General features: G+C 30.8%; 2 protein-coding genes and 1 pseudogene across 4 annotated transcripts; all 3 read right to left on the bottom strand.

The window, feature by feature from the left end:
• Positions 1-1,779: 1,779 nt before the first annotated feature.
• Positions 1,780-4,803, bottom strand: LOC107910844 (diacylglycerol O-acyltransferase 2). Of its 3 annotated transcripts, none has more exons than XM_041105647.1 (9): positions 4,746-4,803; positions 4,195-4,269; positions 4,029-4,114; positions 3,809-3,915; positions 3,558-3,713; positions 3,384-3,470; positions 2,868-2,965; positions 2,353-2,440; positions 1,780-2,043 (listed from the first exon to the last, which is right to left on the bottom strand). In XM_041105647.1, the coding sequence occupies exons 1-9, from the start codon at positions 4,751-4,753 to the stop codon at positions 1,942-1,944; spliced, it is 807 nt and encodes a 268-aa protein (XP_040961581.1). In that variant the 5' UTR covers positions 4,754-4,803; the 3' UTR covers positions 1,780-1,941. The 3 variants fall into 3 exon arrangements, with proteins under 3 accessions (XP_040961581.1, XP_040961579.1, XP_040961580.1); XM_041105645.1 differs by having other exon boundaries at positions 4,363-4,751; XM_041105646.1 differs by lacking the exon at positions 4,746-4,803 and adding an exon at positions 4,363-4,739 and having other exon boundaries at positions 2,017-2,158.
• Positions 4,804-5,194: 391 nt separating this feature from the next.
• On the bottom strand, positions 5,195-8,234 carry LOC107911671 (diacylglycerol O-acyltransferase 2D). Its single transcript, XM_016839544.2, has 9 exons — positions 7,516-8,234; positions 7,332-7,406; positions 7,154-7,239; positions 6,894-7,000; positions 6,636-6,791; positions 6,346-6,432; positions 6,118-6,215; positions 5,513-5,600; positions 5,195-5,411 (listed from the first exon to the last, which is right to left on the bottom strand). Exons 1-9 carry the CDS (start codon positions 7,707-7,709, stop codon positions 5,310-5,312), a joined length of 993 nt encoding a protein of 330 aa, XP_016695033.1. The 5' UTR covers positions 7,710-8,234; the 3' UTR covers positions 5,195-5,309.
• A 2,765-nt stretch (positions 8,235-10,999) lies between these two features.
• Positions 11,000-15,210, bottom strand: LOC107911672 (diacylglycerol O-acyltransferase 2D-like; annotated as a pseudogene).
• Positions 15,211-17,624: the final 2,414 nt, after the last annotated feature.

The following is a 17,624-nucleotide window of genomic DNA, read 5'->3' as shown; positions in this document are numbered from 1 at the left end:
ATAATTTAATCATTTTTAGTTATAAAAGTTAATTGTGCGGAAAAAAAATCAATTGAGTCTTAGTTCAAATAGTATGAATATTGTTGTTAATACAGTTAACGTATGTTCGAATGAGTCGAAAAACATTATTATCCTATTTATGGGTTGGGGAGAGACTATGTAATCATATGTAATGAGATAGTTAAAAAAAAACTAATTACATAAAAAAGAGTCAAATTTTTCTTATAAATAAAGTCAATTTTTTTTCTAAGCTTTTAGAAATTTTCTTCTAATAAAGAAACACTTTAAGAAAGTCTGTAATAAAATTTTATGTTATATATGTAGCAAGAAAGAAAAGCAATAAAGATTAATAAATAGTTAGTTGTACATCCGAATTTTAGAGGCTACATTGTTAGAAGGAACAACCATGAACCTTAAATATGAACCGTAAAACGGATATGAAAGTATAAAAAAAAATAACAAAAAAATAAAATGAAGTAAGTTAAACTCGGATAATTGGATTGGAGTTGATATATAAAATGGAACTTAATATTTAGGGGTACTGATATCCTAAGTCAGGCTTATCAATAATAATTTTGTTAAGGGAAAAAACTAAGTAAGCCTCATTTAACGTGTTGTAACAAAGCTGAAAGTGGGTGAAATTATCTTCATTTTGGTGGTGTTGAGATTGGAATCTAATGAAGCAGACAAGCAGCATTACCATCCAAGTTGTGGGGATTCCTCCTTCTGTCTCCTCTCCTACCAATATCTCTTGGGAAAGGAAACACTTTCAGAATAATGCTGAGCATCGTTATAAAATATTTCCTTCATTTAAGTTATGTGCCTGTACCCATAAAACATAAAGAAGGCCGGTCCAATGACATTTTATTCAACATCAAAATTAGTATAGCAAAGAAATATTAAATAATTATCATTACCCCAATACTAAAATAGTAATCAATTTTCAATCAACCCATCCCATTGTGACTTACAATGTCCATCTTTCGGAGTTTTCTTTTAAAGGAAAATGAATAGGGTGTGTTAACAGCAATTACGATGTTCATAAGATAAATTATGGATATTTTTTTACTTTTATCCTTTTAAAACCGGTAAAGCCGGAAAATTCTAGATTAAGGTTTTTTTTTAAGCTTAGAAAATTTTGTAAGAAATTAAATAATTTGTTAAAAGATCAAAATTCTTACATCTGAAATTCAATAATTTAACAATATGACAAATATCTGCATAACATCTTACACTTATAACAATAATTTTTTAGAGGATACTTGATTGCGTGGAAAAATAAAAAGATAGAAAGAGAAAGTTAAAAAAAATTGAGTGTGTTTGGTAAGAAAAGAACGAGAAAGGGAAAAAACTTAGAATGAAAAATTATTTTTCTATCATAATATATTAAAATTAATCTTTTTAAATTGGAATAATGAAAAGAGAGAAAATAAGAGAGAGGTGCATGTTAGTTCAAATTATACATTTTTCAAAAAAAAAAATTCAACTCTATCTAACAATGAAAAGAAAGATCTAAATAGGAAAAAAAAATAGGAGAGAAGTACAATTTTAACTTTACTAATTAATTTTTTTTTTTAATCTAAAAAACCTAAATGAAATAAAAGGAAGTTAGGCCCTACCCTACTACGCCCTTATATGATAAATTAATAAATAAATAAATCTTATTTTTTATATCATGTTTATTTTTACTCAAAATTTTTAAAAAAATTAAATTTAATAAAAGTAATACTTAAACACGTTTAAACTTACTATTTTTCATTATTAAAATAATAATAATAATGCAGCTGAAGATTAATTATATAGTATGTAACTTTTGAAGTACTTTGTGTCATTATTATATGACATACATTGGACTTCCATCTTGTGTAATAAACTAAGTTTTAATAGAACAAACATGATTAACTGAAACAACCTGTCCCTACCCAAACTAACTTCACATCATCAAAGGATCTTTAATGGAAGATCAGAATATCCAACCCGAGCCTTGTGCCTGGCAAACAGATCTTGTAGGGCTTTAACAAATTGGGCTTGTACTTCAAGGACCTGTCCAACACTTTGATTATCGTATTTGTGATTTAATTATGTAAAAACCCATCAAAATGTTAACCACCACAAGTTTTGAGGCTCTTTATGGCCCAAGGAATCTACGGCTACGTTGCTTCAATTTCGATGCATGACGAAGAAAGAAGTTAATATAATTCTATAATGATAAAAAAATAATATTTTGTATACTATGGGCAGATTCAGTAGTTGCCGAGTGTCTTTTAGGAATATAAATATTTAAAAAAATCTAACAATTTTCTAAAATAATTTATGGAATAAAAAAATTATATTGCTAACTAGCAGAAATACCTCTTCGGCGGTAGGATGTGGATTTTTCTTCAACTCAATAGGTTTACCCACCACCACATGCATTGGATGTTGATAGGGTAAGGGAGTTCTGCAACATAAAACAAACAAAAGTTTCAAGGTTACGGCTTTCAAACGAATCCAGATAAACAGACATTGTACATATCCAAAGCTTTTTCCCCCTATTTGTTTTGTAATTACTACAAACATAAAAAATTGCACCGACCGGGATTTTGGATTTCTGTCAAATTCAGACCGGTTCGGTACAACCCAAAGTGCTAATTTACAATAAACTTATTATTTCACAAAATTTTAATTATAACAAATATAACACTGTTAATATAAAAATTATATTTAAAATTTTATTGTTTTCTAAATAGTAAAAAAATTGATCCAATTTGAAATATTTGGAGACCAAATTCGACTCATACTCATCTTTAATATCTTGAACTGCATAAGTATAGTTATCAAGTCCAAGTATATTTATATTTATATTAAATTTATAATGAAATACATACCCAAGAACTCCCCAAAATAAAATAGGGACGAATTTGATAGCCCTCGCAAGCTGCAGGAAGAAATTTCCACTCGGTTTCCACCACTTATAGGAATATGACTGAAACAGGAGATACAACAAAAAGATGAATCAAGTGACGTACACTATTGTGGGAAGTATGTTATAAATAGATAAGAGAATATCACACATGAGGTCAGTAACATCACATGCCCGTCATAGCGGCAAAGCTTATCCTACACTTGTTTGCATCATTTTAGGCTCTAATTAATGAATTGTCTACCAAGCATCCGATGCTTGTTCTAAACGAATATGGTGGAGACACATTAAAGTAAGTAAAAATAGAGTAACATAACATCAAAAGACCCAATATTGCTTGACCGACAATGACAACGAAGTGAATTGATTAAAAATAGCTGATGTTTTGATTATCATACATACGTTGGGATTCCGTGCATGTACTTTTTCCTAAAGCACTAAGGTGGGGTCAGAGAAGAAGCAAGAAAAGGAATTACTTTACCTGACCAAAGGCAAAAACAGGGACTAGTGGACAACCCATTTCCATGGCTATACGAACAAATCCTCTTCGAGACTTTAGGAATGCAGTCTGTAAGCTTGCCAACATTAAGATAATAAATAAATAAATAAAACCTATTTGTGAGGTAATAACAATAATGGGTTAGAAGAATAAAACCTCGCAATCATACTGCATGAGGAATGTCTCTTGTATTCCACCAGGAACAATAACACAACTATAACCAGCTTCCAACAGGGAATAAAAGTTCTTCCTTGTGGCTGGTGAAGCACCCATCCATGTCCATATATGCCTCATAAATGGAGTATAGAATACCTATGATCATTTATCCAAACAAGTTATGGGCGAGAGAAATCTGACTTATGCGTCGTGGAATGTGAATGGATACGAGAGTTTCGTATTGCCCTTACAGGACTGGTTGCAAGGCATTTCAATTTGGGAAGAGTCATTAAACCAGTAAGTTCAGCCATCACAATAACTCCAATCGGCAACACCGAATGTGGCTCATAACCGAACACTGCAACATTTTACAACCTAACATCTATTATTTTCGAATAATTAGGGGACAAAAACCACTTTCTGTAGTAATTTAATTAAAAGAAGAGATTAAAAAGAAGGAAGGAAAGAGACCGTAAGCACGATCAGGATGGAAGTCGTTAATGTCCTCAACGTGGAGAATGGCGGGAAAATAAGTCGTGATATGCCTACATAGGTACCTGTTCATCACTATTTTATTTGTTAACCTTAAAATTGATAAATTAAAAAGAGAAAATGATTAAAGCAGTAAATATGGTACCTGGCAAACCACCGCCCAAGTTTACTGTTATGATCGATCGGAAGAACAACGAAAACCAAAAGCGATCCAATCACCCTGGGAATATTGAATCAAATTAAAGAAAGAAATGAATATAAATTCTTTTTTTCCCGAACAGAGAAGTAATACTAAAAGGAAAAGAGGATGGACATGAGGAATTTGGAGAAAGGAAGGAAGAGAAAGGAGAAAAGGACGATGAAGAAGTTCAAATGCAAAGGTCCAATCCACAACAAAATAGCTAACGAGCCATGTAAAATGTTGGATGGGAATTCCTTTCTTCCATTGAATTCCCGATATCCGGGTCCAGGCGTATACGCCTTTCTGTCCTCCTTTTCTTCCGCCATCCTGACCCAATCGCCGCCGCTTTTGACACCCCCACTCCGCTTTGGATTTAGTTAACAAATCTCTCGTAAATCACACACGAGACGTATACATTAACTTGTAAACAAATCAACTATCACACGGTCTGTCAATGGCCGCTTTTCAAATCAGAACTCAAAAATAAAATTGTTTTTAATATGGAAGACAATTACCGTACCATAAATGATAATAGGAGCTTTAGGATATTTTTTTCTTTTTGAGGGCCCAAAGAGCTTTCGCCTTTTTAAGATTTGAAAACTTCAATTACACTTGAATCCATTTATAGACTAAATTATCCTCCCAAAAAAATAACGTGGGACATGAGAGGAAGTACAAAATAGAAAATGTTTTAATCCAAACATGCTCCAGTCCAGTTTTTAGCTATTACATATTTAGTATTTAAATATGCTTTGCAGAAAAATTAATAAAATTTTAAGTTCAAACTTTTGGAATCTTGATTTTCTAAATTTGAATTTCTACCTTCTAAATTTAATTAGACTTTAAAATATTTTCTTACAAATTATATATAAAAATAAAAAATACTTTTATAATAATATTTGTTATTTGTTAAAATAATTATTTTTAAACAACTTGAAGGATAATCATAATATTCATATTGAGATGATGTAAATAACTAAATTTAATCACTGAGTAGTTCCTTGAGGCATCGCTAGTGAACAAGAGGATACAAGAAATTGGGAAATAAAGAAACACTGTTCACTTAAAATAAGCTGAAACTAAAGAATCCTTAAATGAAGATCATCGTATCCAACCCGAGCTTTGTGTCTCTCGAAGAGATCTTCAAGTGCTTTAACAAATTGGTCATGCACTTCCAGAACCTGTAATCCAGATTAGTTAATAATAATGCATACATATATGTGCCTATAGTTAATTAACTACATATGTTTTCCAAACCCTTTTAGTTTAACGTAGTATATACCTCTTCGGCAGTAGGTTGTGGATTTTTCTTCAAGTAAATAGGTTTCCCCACCACCACATGCATCGGATGTTGATACGGTATAGGTGTTCTGCCACAAATGAAAAAATGAAAGCTCAAAGTTATGGATGTCAAACATCTCCTAACATCATTTTTTAATTTAATTATTCTATCCAAAAACCCTTCCGATTCACACATTTTTTAGTTTTCATTTTACAATATAACTCCAACACGGGCGAAACTAAATAACATTTTTTTGAAGATTAAAATTAAATTGTATATTTTTATAATAGTAAAAATATAATTTTATAATTTTATTAGTCTATATTTTTATAGTTTTTATAAAAATTAAATCAAAATTTTATTTTTTTAATTTAAAAATATAATTTTATTATTATTAATTTAAATTTTTATAATTTATTAAAAAATTTTAATTTTTTTTTAAATGCCGGGGCCTATTTTCCAAGCTGCTGGACTCTGCCAGCCCGTGGATTCGCCACTTATTAAAAGGCAATCTTTCCAAGGGCCCAGGGATATTTTTTCATCATACAATAACAAAAGATGTTGCTAATGAGCATAAAAGGTAAGTTAAATAATTTAGTGCATACCCAAAAGCTCCCCAAAATAGCATAGGAACGAATTTGATAGCTCTTGAAAGTTGAAGGATGAGCTTGCCACCTGGTTTCCACCACTTGTACGCATGTGACTGCAGCACAAGTAAGAAAAGAGCAAGGAAATTAACTTCACTTTTCAGAATCTGAAGCTGCAAAAAGACTAAAGAGTGGGAAAAGGGGATTCCGAGAATTAAAATGATAAAGAAAACAAGCGCTACTTACCTGACCAAAGGCGAAAACTGGGACCAGTGGACACCCCATTTCCATGGCTATACGAACAAATCCTCTTCGTGACTTAAGGAATGCAACCTGGAAGTCCAGAAATAAACCCAGAATTTTTGAGTTGCCAACATAAAGAGATAAAGAAGATGATCAAGATCCAATAATAAAACCCATTGTAAGTTTTGGGCGTTGGAGAAAACAGGGTGTGATAAACAGGTTATGTCAGAAGGGCTTAACACAACCTTAGCAAAGAAGAAAAATAAGAATACAGGAGTGTAGAAGAATGAAACCTCAGAATCATGCTGCATGAGAAATGTCTCTTGCACTCCACCAGGCACTACGATACAACTATAACCAGCTTCCAACAGGGAACAAAAGTTCTTCCTTGTGGCTGGTGAGGCACCCAACCATGTCCATATATGCCTCAAGAATGGAGTGTAGAATACCTATTCATTCACCAAAACCAAGTAAAGCGGCTGAAACAAATTTGAGTTATGGGTTATGGAATGTGAAGGACATGAGAGTTTGAGGAGTTCAATTGGGCTTACAGGGCTGGTGGTAAGGCATTTCAGTTTGGGAAGAGGCATGAAACCTGTACGTTCAGCCAACGTAACAACTCCTATTGGCAACACTGAATGTGGCTCATAACCAAAAACTGCAACATTTACAAAGCTAACATCTATTATTTGCTTAACCGAGAAAAAAAAAAGGGAAGCAGGTGAACTAAAAGGTAGAATAATTGAAAAACACAACCACTTGCAGGAGCAATTTTAATTTAAGTAAAGATTAAAAGAAGGAAATTAGAGACCATAAGCACGATCAGACTGGAAGTAGTTAATGTCTTCAACGTGGAGAGTGGTGGGAAAATAATTGGACATATTCCTACATATATACCTGCTCATTCCAATCATAGTTACTATCTGTTAACCTTCAAATCATTAATAAAAGAGAAAGAGAAGAGATCATAGCAATACAATGTGGTATACCTGGCCAACCTCAGCCCAAATTTACTGTTATGATCGATAGGAACAACAGCGAAAACCAACAACAATCCAACCACCCTGGGAATTTCGAATCAAAGAAAGACATGAATTTCCATATTTAAATGCTTCTTTTTTGTTCATCACAACATAAAGTAATACTTCAAAAGAATAAAGAAAGAGGACGAACAAAAGGAATTTGGAGAATGGAAGGAAGAGAAGGGAGAAAACTAAGAGGTAGAAGTCGAAATGCAAAGCTCCAATCCACATCGCACAAGCTAATATCCCGTGCAAAACGTTGGACGAGAATTCATTTCTTCCATTGAATTCCCGATATCCAGATCCAGCCGCATACGTCTTTTTCTCCACCCTTTCTTCCACCATCGTCCGCCAGCTCCTGACACAATCGCCGCCGCTTTCAACACCGCACCCCCCCTTCCGATTTGGTTTTACAAATATCACAAATCACACACGGAAGGACGTAATTTCTAGGCCACCATGCCCATCGACTGCAGTCATTTCATCACATTCACTGTCAGTGGCCGCTTTCAAATCTGAACGGGAATAGCAAAACAATATTTTATTACATTCCATAAATGATCCTGTTTATTTATTTACAACTTTCAGATTTCTTTTATTTATTTATTTTTTCTTTTTTTGCGCCAAAAGAGTCCGTGACTTCAATATAGTAAAACGGAATCATTTAGCCCTAAAGAAAAAAAGTAATAAAATCAAATCTGTACTCAGAAAAGAAAAATCTGTAGAAAATGTAAAGCTGTTTTTTTTTAAGAAGAATTATTGGGAAATTTATATATATAATAATATATTTATATTTATTATAAGATATGGGGCAAAATCCATTGCCCCGTCCTTCGGGATCAAAACTCAAAACCAATCTATCACTTTTTTTAATGGCATCTCTTTAAATTATTATGAGATTTATAAAATAATAATCAATTAATAGTTTATATTACCATTACATTTATGGATTTGTCGGTCCAATCACGAGGCTTCCAACTGTCGAAATCTGGTTATGGCCTAGCCATTTCGTGCCCATAATTTTATTATTAAAATTATATCTATTATACATATACTGCACATGGATATATTAAAAACAATTTCAAAAAACTAGATAGATTTTTTTTAATTTTTTTCAAAAATTTGAAATTAATTTTTAGTATATTAGCAAAAACACTTATATATTAAGAGACTTGTATGACTTTTATACTGAAGGCTGAGAGTGTTTATTTCTTTATTTGTGGAACGTATTTTGTTGAGAGAATAAAAATAATTTTGTTTATTGCTTAAGTTCTTAAGTGGGGATTTATATATGAGTGATTTAGGTTTTTAAATACAAAAATGAGGTAGTTATATTAAGGGTGTGATAAATCTTAAATAACTTGTTGTATTGGGATTAAAGATACTAGATTTATTCACTGAGTTAAGCTTTACAAGCGTAGAGAAATCGAACTACATAAACAATCAAAGTGGCCATTGTTGCCAATCACTTCCATTCAACATTTTATTTTCAGTTAGCAATTGTTTGATTCAACAAATTTTAACAATAATAATTTTTGAATAGTACTCTTAATATATTATTGAAAAATGTTTATATTAATATTTTAAAAATAAATATATAATAATTTATAAATATCTAATAATAAATGTTTGATGTTTTAAAATATAAATATTTTAATTGTATATTTATGAGTATTGGTTTAAATCAGGTTTTGCTTCACTTATTTGTTCCACCTCTAACCTATCACTATTCACTCTCATATATGTAATATAAATTCAGCTTTAACTAGACATTATTTATTATGAATTTATATATGGTATTAGTTACTATAAAATGCTATCTTATTACAAAATAAATTTGGGTAAAGTATCAAAATAATCACTTTTTTTCTCCCAGGTTACATTTTAGCCACTTATATTAACACATTGTAACATTTGAGTCATTGAGCCATTAATTATCGTTAACCGTGTAATAGTAAGCTGACGTGGCACGTTAAATTATCATTTCAAACAAAAATTATAGGTTAAATTATACAATTGGTTTCCATAGTTTTTTCGTTTTGAGCAATTGTTTTCTTCTTTTATGTTCTTTAAACTCCCCCCCTTTTTATTCTCTTCTGTTTTTTCCTCTATTTTCCTCCCTTCACCATCTCTGTTAACGTAAAAAAATAAATTAAGTTGCTCAAAATGGAAAAAAAAATACAAGGACCAATTGTATAATTTAACTTAAAATTTTAATTTGAAATGATGATTTAATATGTCACGTCAATTTACCATTATACCGTTAATGACAATTAACACTCAACGACTAAAATGTTACAACACGATAATGTAAGTGACTAAAACATAACATTTCGAATATAAATGACTAAAATATAACCTGAGAGAAACAAAAGTGACTATTTTGGTACTTTACCCAATAAATTTTGATTGTAAAAAGGAAATGATATTGTAATATTTTGTAACAAATACATTTATGTTGTATTTATTTCACTAAAAACAATTCAAGAAAATTATCGAAAGACATTTCCGCAGAATCATTCAAATACTAAAAACTTCCTGACTTTTTTCAAACATTATTTTAAATGAAACAAATATAACTTTAATCTTTTTATTTTTATCAAAAAAAAATTAAATAAGGGCAAAACATAAGCTTGAGAAGAAGCATCTTCTGCTAATACAATGCCAAGGAGCTGGGTTAGATTTTCCATCCCAAACTACAGCTCAAAATAACTTTTTTAAGAACTTAAATAAAATATTTTAAAAAACAACTTTGATTAACATCTTGGTTCTTTAAACCATGTTGACTTTGCAAGCTGAGATGTGGAACGGTGTGTGTGGATATGTACCATAATCTGGTTAGCCATGGCTCGACACATGGTTTCTGGTGGTGCATTTGGAGTTTGCATAATGAAGTTTTTTGATGATGGTGAGGTTCCTGGTTTCTCATTGATCAATAGATAGTCTGATAGTCATTACGTGTATCAACTAGGCTGCTGCTTTTCACATTGAAACTTGGAACTTGAAAGCGAGTGAGCTTAGGTGCACGTCATGAAAGAAACAAAATAATAAAACCAACATCCATAGCTTAAACTGCATGCTGATGAAAAGCACGTTCACCACGTGGTTACAGAAAATATTTTTAGAATGGACCCTTTGAAATTAATAAAATAATAAACACAAAGCCAAATCTTGTTTACCAATGCTATGTAAATATAAAATTAAGGCCTATTTTATTTTCATGGCAGCCGTTCAAACTAAGCTCAAATTCTACCATGTAAAAATAAGCTTAAGTGAGAACAAAAAAAAATATCAGTTCAAATTTTTTTCATGTAAATATAATCTCATGACTGAATTGAAGATGATATATATTGGTAACTTTCTCGCGTTTTGTTTACTAGTTAGGAAGTGTAGAAGTAAAAAAAAAAAAATTGTAAGTAGACTTCAAGTGGTATTAGATATTTTATTAGTGGTTTATGAGGTTTAATTGATGTCAGCAGCTTCCCCAAGGGAGAATCTGACCACGGAGACAAGAGAATTACGAGGCAGACTCAGGCTGCTGATGGGATTGGGCCTTGTGATCATATTGGAGGGGCATGGCCTGATTTCATTGATGCAACCGCTGGCTTCATGAAAGCTCGGGAAAAACGTCATAATGAATTCCGAATACATCATAACCATTGAAATTTTAGAAAAAAAAACAAGGACCATCTTCAGATGTATGTATAATACAACTGAATTTAATCAAATTATCTCTAATGGCAGTTTTTTATTGGGGTAGTTCAGGCAATGCTATCGAATAAGAATCAAATCAAAGAATCTTTAATGATTGATCAGCATATCCCACCCGACCTTTATGTCTCTCAAAGAGATCTTGAAGGGCTTTCACAAATTGGCCATGTACTTCAAGGACCTGCCAAACATATTGATTAACGCACATGTCATATTAATATATAATGAAGTTTGACAAGTTCACGGTAAACAAGTTGGCAGGCAATGACAAATTCACTTCGGGACCTCCTCTACTATAACAAGCATTATCATGGATGGTAACCGGTTATTTGGATTCGAACTTAGAGGGTTAGATGCAGTTAAATTTTTAAGTTTTTCTTTATATCTGAAAGATCTTTAGAGGTCATATCCTCGTACTTATGCATTAGGCACAAATATCAAATATGAATACTTCAAGAAAATGAAGAGTTTAAACAACAAGTCTATTCTTTACTTTTTCGGGTTAGAATAATGGTTTGCTTATGCAAGAAATAAGACATAGAAAGGGTAAAAACATGGCACACGACTATATATGAACTCCATCTTTGAGTTGGTAAATACATGGCACATGTCAATGTGTTATTTAAAGGGACCAAAACAGAAAGAAGGATGGCTCTCAAGGGATTTCAGAATAATCGGATTGGTGATACCTGGAGCTTTAACCTCCAGCTCATCCAATGACTATGTACTTCCGACATTTCATTTGTCTTATAGTACTATTTATGTTCAACACTCAAGTTAAAGATATATACGCATATCTTTGTTCTCTTTAGCATCATTACTCACTAAGCAACATGCATTAGGCATTTACACAAAGTAGTAGATTTTAGTCTCATTATGGCACTGCAGTACACTATGATAATAATAAACTCTACCAATGAGACATTAAAGCAAAATACCTCTTCAGTAGTAGGTTGGGGATTTCTCTTTACGTAAATAGGTTTCCCCACCACCACATTCATCGGATGTTGATACGGTATAGGAGTTCTGCACAAAAACCAAAAAAAGGTTCAAATTTATGGATCTGGAACAGAAAATCTTACATTACTAGTTTCTTTTATGACAGCCTTTTCAAGCTTTTCTATTGTCCTGAGAATAATCAAGATGCCATCAGTTTCCCTCAAGCTTTATTTCCATATTGACATACAAAACCATGGAAACTCTTCTTTCTTTTAATCTACTTTTTTTAAGGAATTACAGTCCTTAAATTTAAAATAGTAATTTTCTTTTCTATTATAAAAATAGACATCAAACAACATAAAAATTAAAGCAAGAGAGCAGAACTTTAGTCCTATGCCATTTAGTTCTGTCACTTCCCGTGATTAATGTGCAGTGCAGCTTGATATCAGAAATAGTACCAGAACATGAAAAAGACAACTCAAAAGTACTAGATCAATTATGACACTAAATTTACACAAGAAAAATGTACAAGAATTTTCAGGAAATAAAGCTCAATATGTAAGGTGATATATAAACTTTAGTTATTTATCAGATTCTGAATTTGATTCTGTTTTGCATATAAAACTATGATTTTGGTTTAAGTGTATACATTTAGAAAAACAAATTTCTAGGTTGAGAAAATATAATTGTTTATTTTTGCAATAACAAAACTTAAAATAGTGTCACCTAAACAACGATATTAGTGGTTTTTAAAACTAAACTAATATCAAACTTTTCTGCTCACTAAACGAAATAAATATATAAATTTATATATTACGTTAAGCATTATATGAAAATTCGTGTATGATTTCTGAGAATTTCTTTTTCCAATAAAAATTTAACGAGTGAAGTAGAAGCAGAGAAAATCAGTAGCAGAGTAACAAAATTGAATTCCGAAGATCAGAATTCCAATCTATAAAAGATTATTATATGCTTTGCTTTGCAACATCAGGGGCTTTAATTATTTATTTAGAAACCCTTCGAATTGACTCACTTTTGGCAACAAACTCTTTCTGTTCCCAACACATAATTTTTTTTTTAAATATCATTCTTTTTCGCCATACAACATCCAACATTATGTAATCTCCTATAAGTCATTTTGGATCCATAAAAAATGTTAAAAAATATTATTATATTCAAGAGTAATTTAAAATATGTTATTACTTCAAAAAAAGATGTTATTAAGTGCATTTTGAACTGTAGAATTTACTAAATTTATTTCATGAGCATAAAAGATAATTTATAATTTAGTGCATACCCAAAAGCTCCCCAAAATAACATAGGGACGAATTTGATAGCTCTTGAAAGTTGCAGGAGAAACTTGCTACGTGGTTTCCACCACTTGAACGCATGTGACTGTAGCAGAAGTAAGAAAGAACCAAAGGAAATTAAACTCAAGTGGTTAAGAAGATAGTGCAAGTTGTTAGAAAGATAATAGAAATAAAATACACAAAATTAAGAAAATAACGGATAGTTGCATAAGGAAAAGAGCATTAATAAATGACGAATTATGTGGTAGAAAATGCTCCAAGTAATGAACATTGAAGCTGCACAAAAAGTGGGGTCAGAGAAAGAAACGACAAATAACATTACTTACCTGACCAAAGGCGAAAACTGGGACCAGTGGACACCCCTTTTCTATGGCTATACGAACAAATCCTCTTCGTGATTTAAGGAATGCTACCTGTAAGTCCAGAAATAAACCAAGAATTATTGAGTTGCCAACATAAATAGATAAAGAAGATGATCCAGATCCAAAAATAAAACCCATTTTAAGTTTTGGGTGTTGGATAAAACTGGGTGTGATGAACAGGTTATGTCAGAAGGACTTACATTAAACAACCTTAGCAAAGCATTAAGAAATAAGAATAGAGGAGTTCTAGAAGAATGAAACCTCAGAATCATGCCGCATGAGGAATGTCTCCTGCACTCATCCAGGCACTACTATACAAGTATAACCAGCTTCCAACAGGGAACAAAAGTTCTTCCTTGTGGCTGGTGAAGCACCCAACCACGTCCATATATGCCTCAAAAATGGTGTGTAGAATACCTATTCATTCACCAAAACCAAGTTATGAATGAAAGAAATTGAGCAATGGGGGGCTTGGAATGTGAAAGGGTATGAAAGTTCTGGGGAGTGAAATTGGGCTTACAGGGCTGGAGGTAAGGCATTTCAGTTTGGGAAGAGGCATGAAACCTGTACGTTCAGCCAACGTAACAACTCCGATCGGCAACACCGAATGTGGGGCATAACCGAGAACTGCAACATTTACATGCTAACATCTATTATTTGCTCAACATTTACAAGAATTTACTCACTCGAGCATGTTAAATTAAAGATTAAAAGAATAAAAAGAGGAAAGAAGAAAAGAGACCGTAAGCACGATCAGGATGGAAGTCGTTGATGTCCTCAACGTGAAGAGTGGCTGGAAAATAACTGGACATGTGCTGACATATATACCTGTTCGTTCCAATCATAATTATTTGTTAACATAAAATTGATTTTTAAAAAAAGAGAAAGAAGAGATTAGAGCAGTAGAAAATGGTACCTGGCCAATCTCAGCCCAAATTTACTGTTATGATCAATAGGAAGAACGGCGAAAATCAAAAGCACTCCAACCACCCTGTGTATTGAATCAAAGAAATAAATTATTTGTGCCGTTTTAACTTCTCTTTTTCTTTTACCAACAAAAACATAAAAGCCATACTTAAAAAAGAATAAAGGAAGAGGACGAACAAAAGGAATTTTGAGAAAGGAAGGAAGAGGAAGGAGAAAAGGAGGAGGGAGACGTTAAAATGCATAGATCCAATCCAGATGGCACAAGCTAATGTGCCGTGCAAAATGTTGGAGGGGAATTCATCTCTTCCCTTGAATTGCCGATATCCGGGACCAGGAGTGAACGCTTGTGTCTCTGCCTTATCTTCCGCCATCGCCCGACGCCACTGACCTAATCAGCACTGCTTTCAACTCTGCACGTTCCCTTTGTGCTTTTTCTGTTAACCAACTCCACGAATCACACACGACATTTCACTCCGCTACGGCTTCCCCCTCTTAATTTATGTTGTGTAGCAAACGGGATGACGTGGTATGTAATATTTGAGAACACTCTCCAAGGTCCAGACCGGTCTCCTTTTTCCAACAAAAACGAGTTTGTAGGGTACAAATAAAAATCTCTTTGTCCTTACAATCGATTTAAATAATAATCAAAACTCGAATAAATTTAAGAACAAATTCAAAATAAAATTTTGAATCTTAAAAAAAAATATTTATTTATTTTATTTATTTTATTTCAATATTATCACAATATATTAGTTGATATTATAATGGGATAAAAAATCTTTCAATAATTTATTTAGTTAACTTTGAGTTTTTGAAACTTAAATTTTAATATTAAAAAAAAAAGAAATTTAAAACATTCGACAAAAGAGTAAACAAGTATAATATGGTAATTTTTAAAGTATTATTTTAGTTTTTACTATTTTTCACTTACCCAATCAATACTTAAAAAAATATTTTTTTAAATGATGAAAATGAAAATGATTTAGAAGTTAGATGATCAAAATAAAAGTATAAACATGATATAGCGTGTATACAGTTAATTTAGAGACGTGCCATAATAAGGGATTAGGAGCCTCCAAAAGTTTGAGAAATTTTGATTTTTCTCTTAAAATTAAAAAAATAATAATTATGCCCTCTTAAATTTTTGAAAACTTATATATATATATATTGAAAATTTTAATTAAGCTCTTAATATTTTTGAAAATTCTCATCAATCTCGCAAAAATTTTAATTACACTCAATTTTTTTAAAAAAAAATCTCATTAAACTACCAATTTTTTTTGAAAATTTTACTATCACCCCAAAACTTAGTCTTAGGATTCACCATTGAATCAACTGTCATTAGAAAATTAACGCTTGGGTGACCCAAATGAAAGCATCTTAAAAATTGAGTGACGAAATTTCAAAAATTTTATTTTAAATAACCAAAAATTAAAACACCCTAAAAATTGAGTGACTAACTAACATAACCAATATTAGAATATGACAGTCCATTCCTAAATTTTAAGATTTAGTTAAAAATTAAAAATTATATATCCTTACTCTTTATTTAAAAATTTTAATCCAATACTTAACACTATTGATTTTTCACACCAAAATTTGCTTATTATAAGATGTTTATTGAGTGAAAAAAATTAAATATAATGTTTTATTCAAAAACAGATAATGACGTATTTTAATAACAAAAAAAAAAGAATTCAAAGTTCATATAAATCATTAAAAATATTATAAAAATAACCTTCATCCAAACTTCATACCTTACATAATAATCATGAGGTACGATATAAAAAATCAAGAGTAGAAAGCTCTTACGATTAGATTGTAATAAATTGACAATGAAATTATTGAAATATTAATGGTATAGAAAATATTAAAATGTATAAAATTATTTCAATTTTATATCGATTTAAGTTAATCATTTTTCTAATAATTATATTAACTTTTAGGACTTTTTTAATTTTTATATTACGATAAAAGAAGTATAATTTTACATAAAAACACGTTAATTTAATAAGAATAATATAAATTATTAACTTATTTTATTTTCATTAGTTATTATCACCATTTTGAAGTTTAATAAAATGTGGAATAATCATTTTTGTGTATATAAATTATTCTTAGAGTTGTCTATGGACTAAGCTTTAACAAAATTTCAAGTCTGATTGTTGAGCTAGAGCTCGAACAAGAAAATGAGTGCCTAAATTTTTCTCTAAATTCGGTCCGGCCCATATCTATTTTTTTAATTTTATTTTTTATATAAAAAATTAAAAAATATAATACATCAAATACATTAAGAATATTAAAATAAATGTTTCCCAACGAATTAAATATAAAATAAAATAAGTCTTTATACTTAAATAACACAAAGATAAATGCAATTTAATAAGCAAATGTCTCTAAAATAGTTAAAACAAGTGTTATACAATATTTAAACATTAATAACAAAATAGTAGCAACATAATAGTGAAATGATAGCAAAATAATGACAAAAAATGAAAAAACAACAACAAAAACAATAAGTTTTTTTAATTGAAAATTCGGGTTGGGTCGGGGCCAAGCCTAAAAACTTACCCGAAACTCTACTCGTTTTTTAAATGGGCTTTATTTTTTGCCCAAACTTATTTTTAAACTTATATTTATATCCAAATCATCTTTTTTTTAAACGGGTATTCGAGTTGGGTGACTTGTACAACTCTAATTACTCATGTATCTACCTTTGATGTATATGTAAAATAATGCAGTGACTATACATACGTGTATTATACAATAATTTGCATATTATTTAGAATCTTAATTTTTCCGAGAGTTTTATTTATTTATTTTTGGATTTGATTTTAAATAAATTTAAATTGAAATAAAAATCTTGATTATCAAATTAAGAAGATTTTAATTGAACAAAATATTTAAATTATTAGTTGGCATTTCTGTACCAAATAAATTTATTTTGATATAAACGAGGAAAAGACTAGAACATTTAAGACAGACTCTAATCGAAATAAGTAGAATCTCAT

This window comes from Gossypium hirsutum, chromosome D11 (assembly GCF_007990345.1).
Source record: "Gossypium hirsutum isolate 1008001.06 chromosome D11, Gossypium_hirsutum_v2.1, whole genome shotgun sequence".
NCBI classification, from domain to species: Eukaryota; Viridiplantae; Streptophyta; class Magnoliopsida; order Malvales; family Malvaceae; genus Gossypium; species Gossypium hirsutum.
The sequence above is the reverse complement of the archived record's forward strand: the minus strand, read 5'-3'. Positions and strand labels throughout refer to the sequence as shown.

What these genes read in the sequence shown, in the direction of transcription:
- LOC107910844 (XM_041105645.1), bottom strand. Translation starts at nt 4,556, where the DNA reads ATGGCGGAAGAAAAGGAGGACAGAAAGGCGTATACGCCTGGACCCGGA. An exon ending in CCTTTCTCCAAATTCCTCAT is followed by an intron (nt 4,270 to 4,362) that starts GTCCATCCTCTT and finishes CAATATTCCCAG; the next exon opens with GGTGATTGGATCGCTTTTGG. An exon ending in AATGCCTTGCAACCAGTCCT is followed by an intron (nt 3,714 to 3,808) that starts GTAAGGGCAATA and finishes AAATGATCATAG; the next exon opens with GTATTCTATACTCCATTTAT.
- LOC107911671 (XM_016839544.2), bottom strand. Translation starts at nt 7,709, where the DNA reads ATGGTGGAAGAAAGGGTGGAGAAAAAGACGTATGCGGCTGGATCTGGA. An exon ending in TTTGGGCTGAGGTTGGCCAG is followed by an intron (nt 7,240 to 7,331) that starts GTATACCACATT and finishes TGGAATGAGCAG; the next exon opens with GTATATATGTAGGAATATGT. An exon ending in CAGTTTTCGCCTTTGGTCAG is followed by an intron (nt 6,216 to 6,345) that starts GTAAGTAGCGCT and finishes CTTGTGCTGCAG; the next exon opens with TCACATGCGTACAAGTGGTG.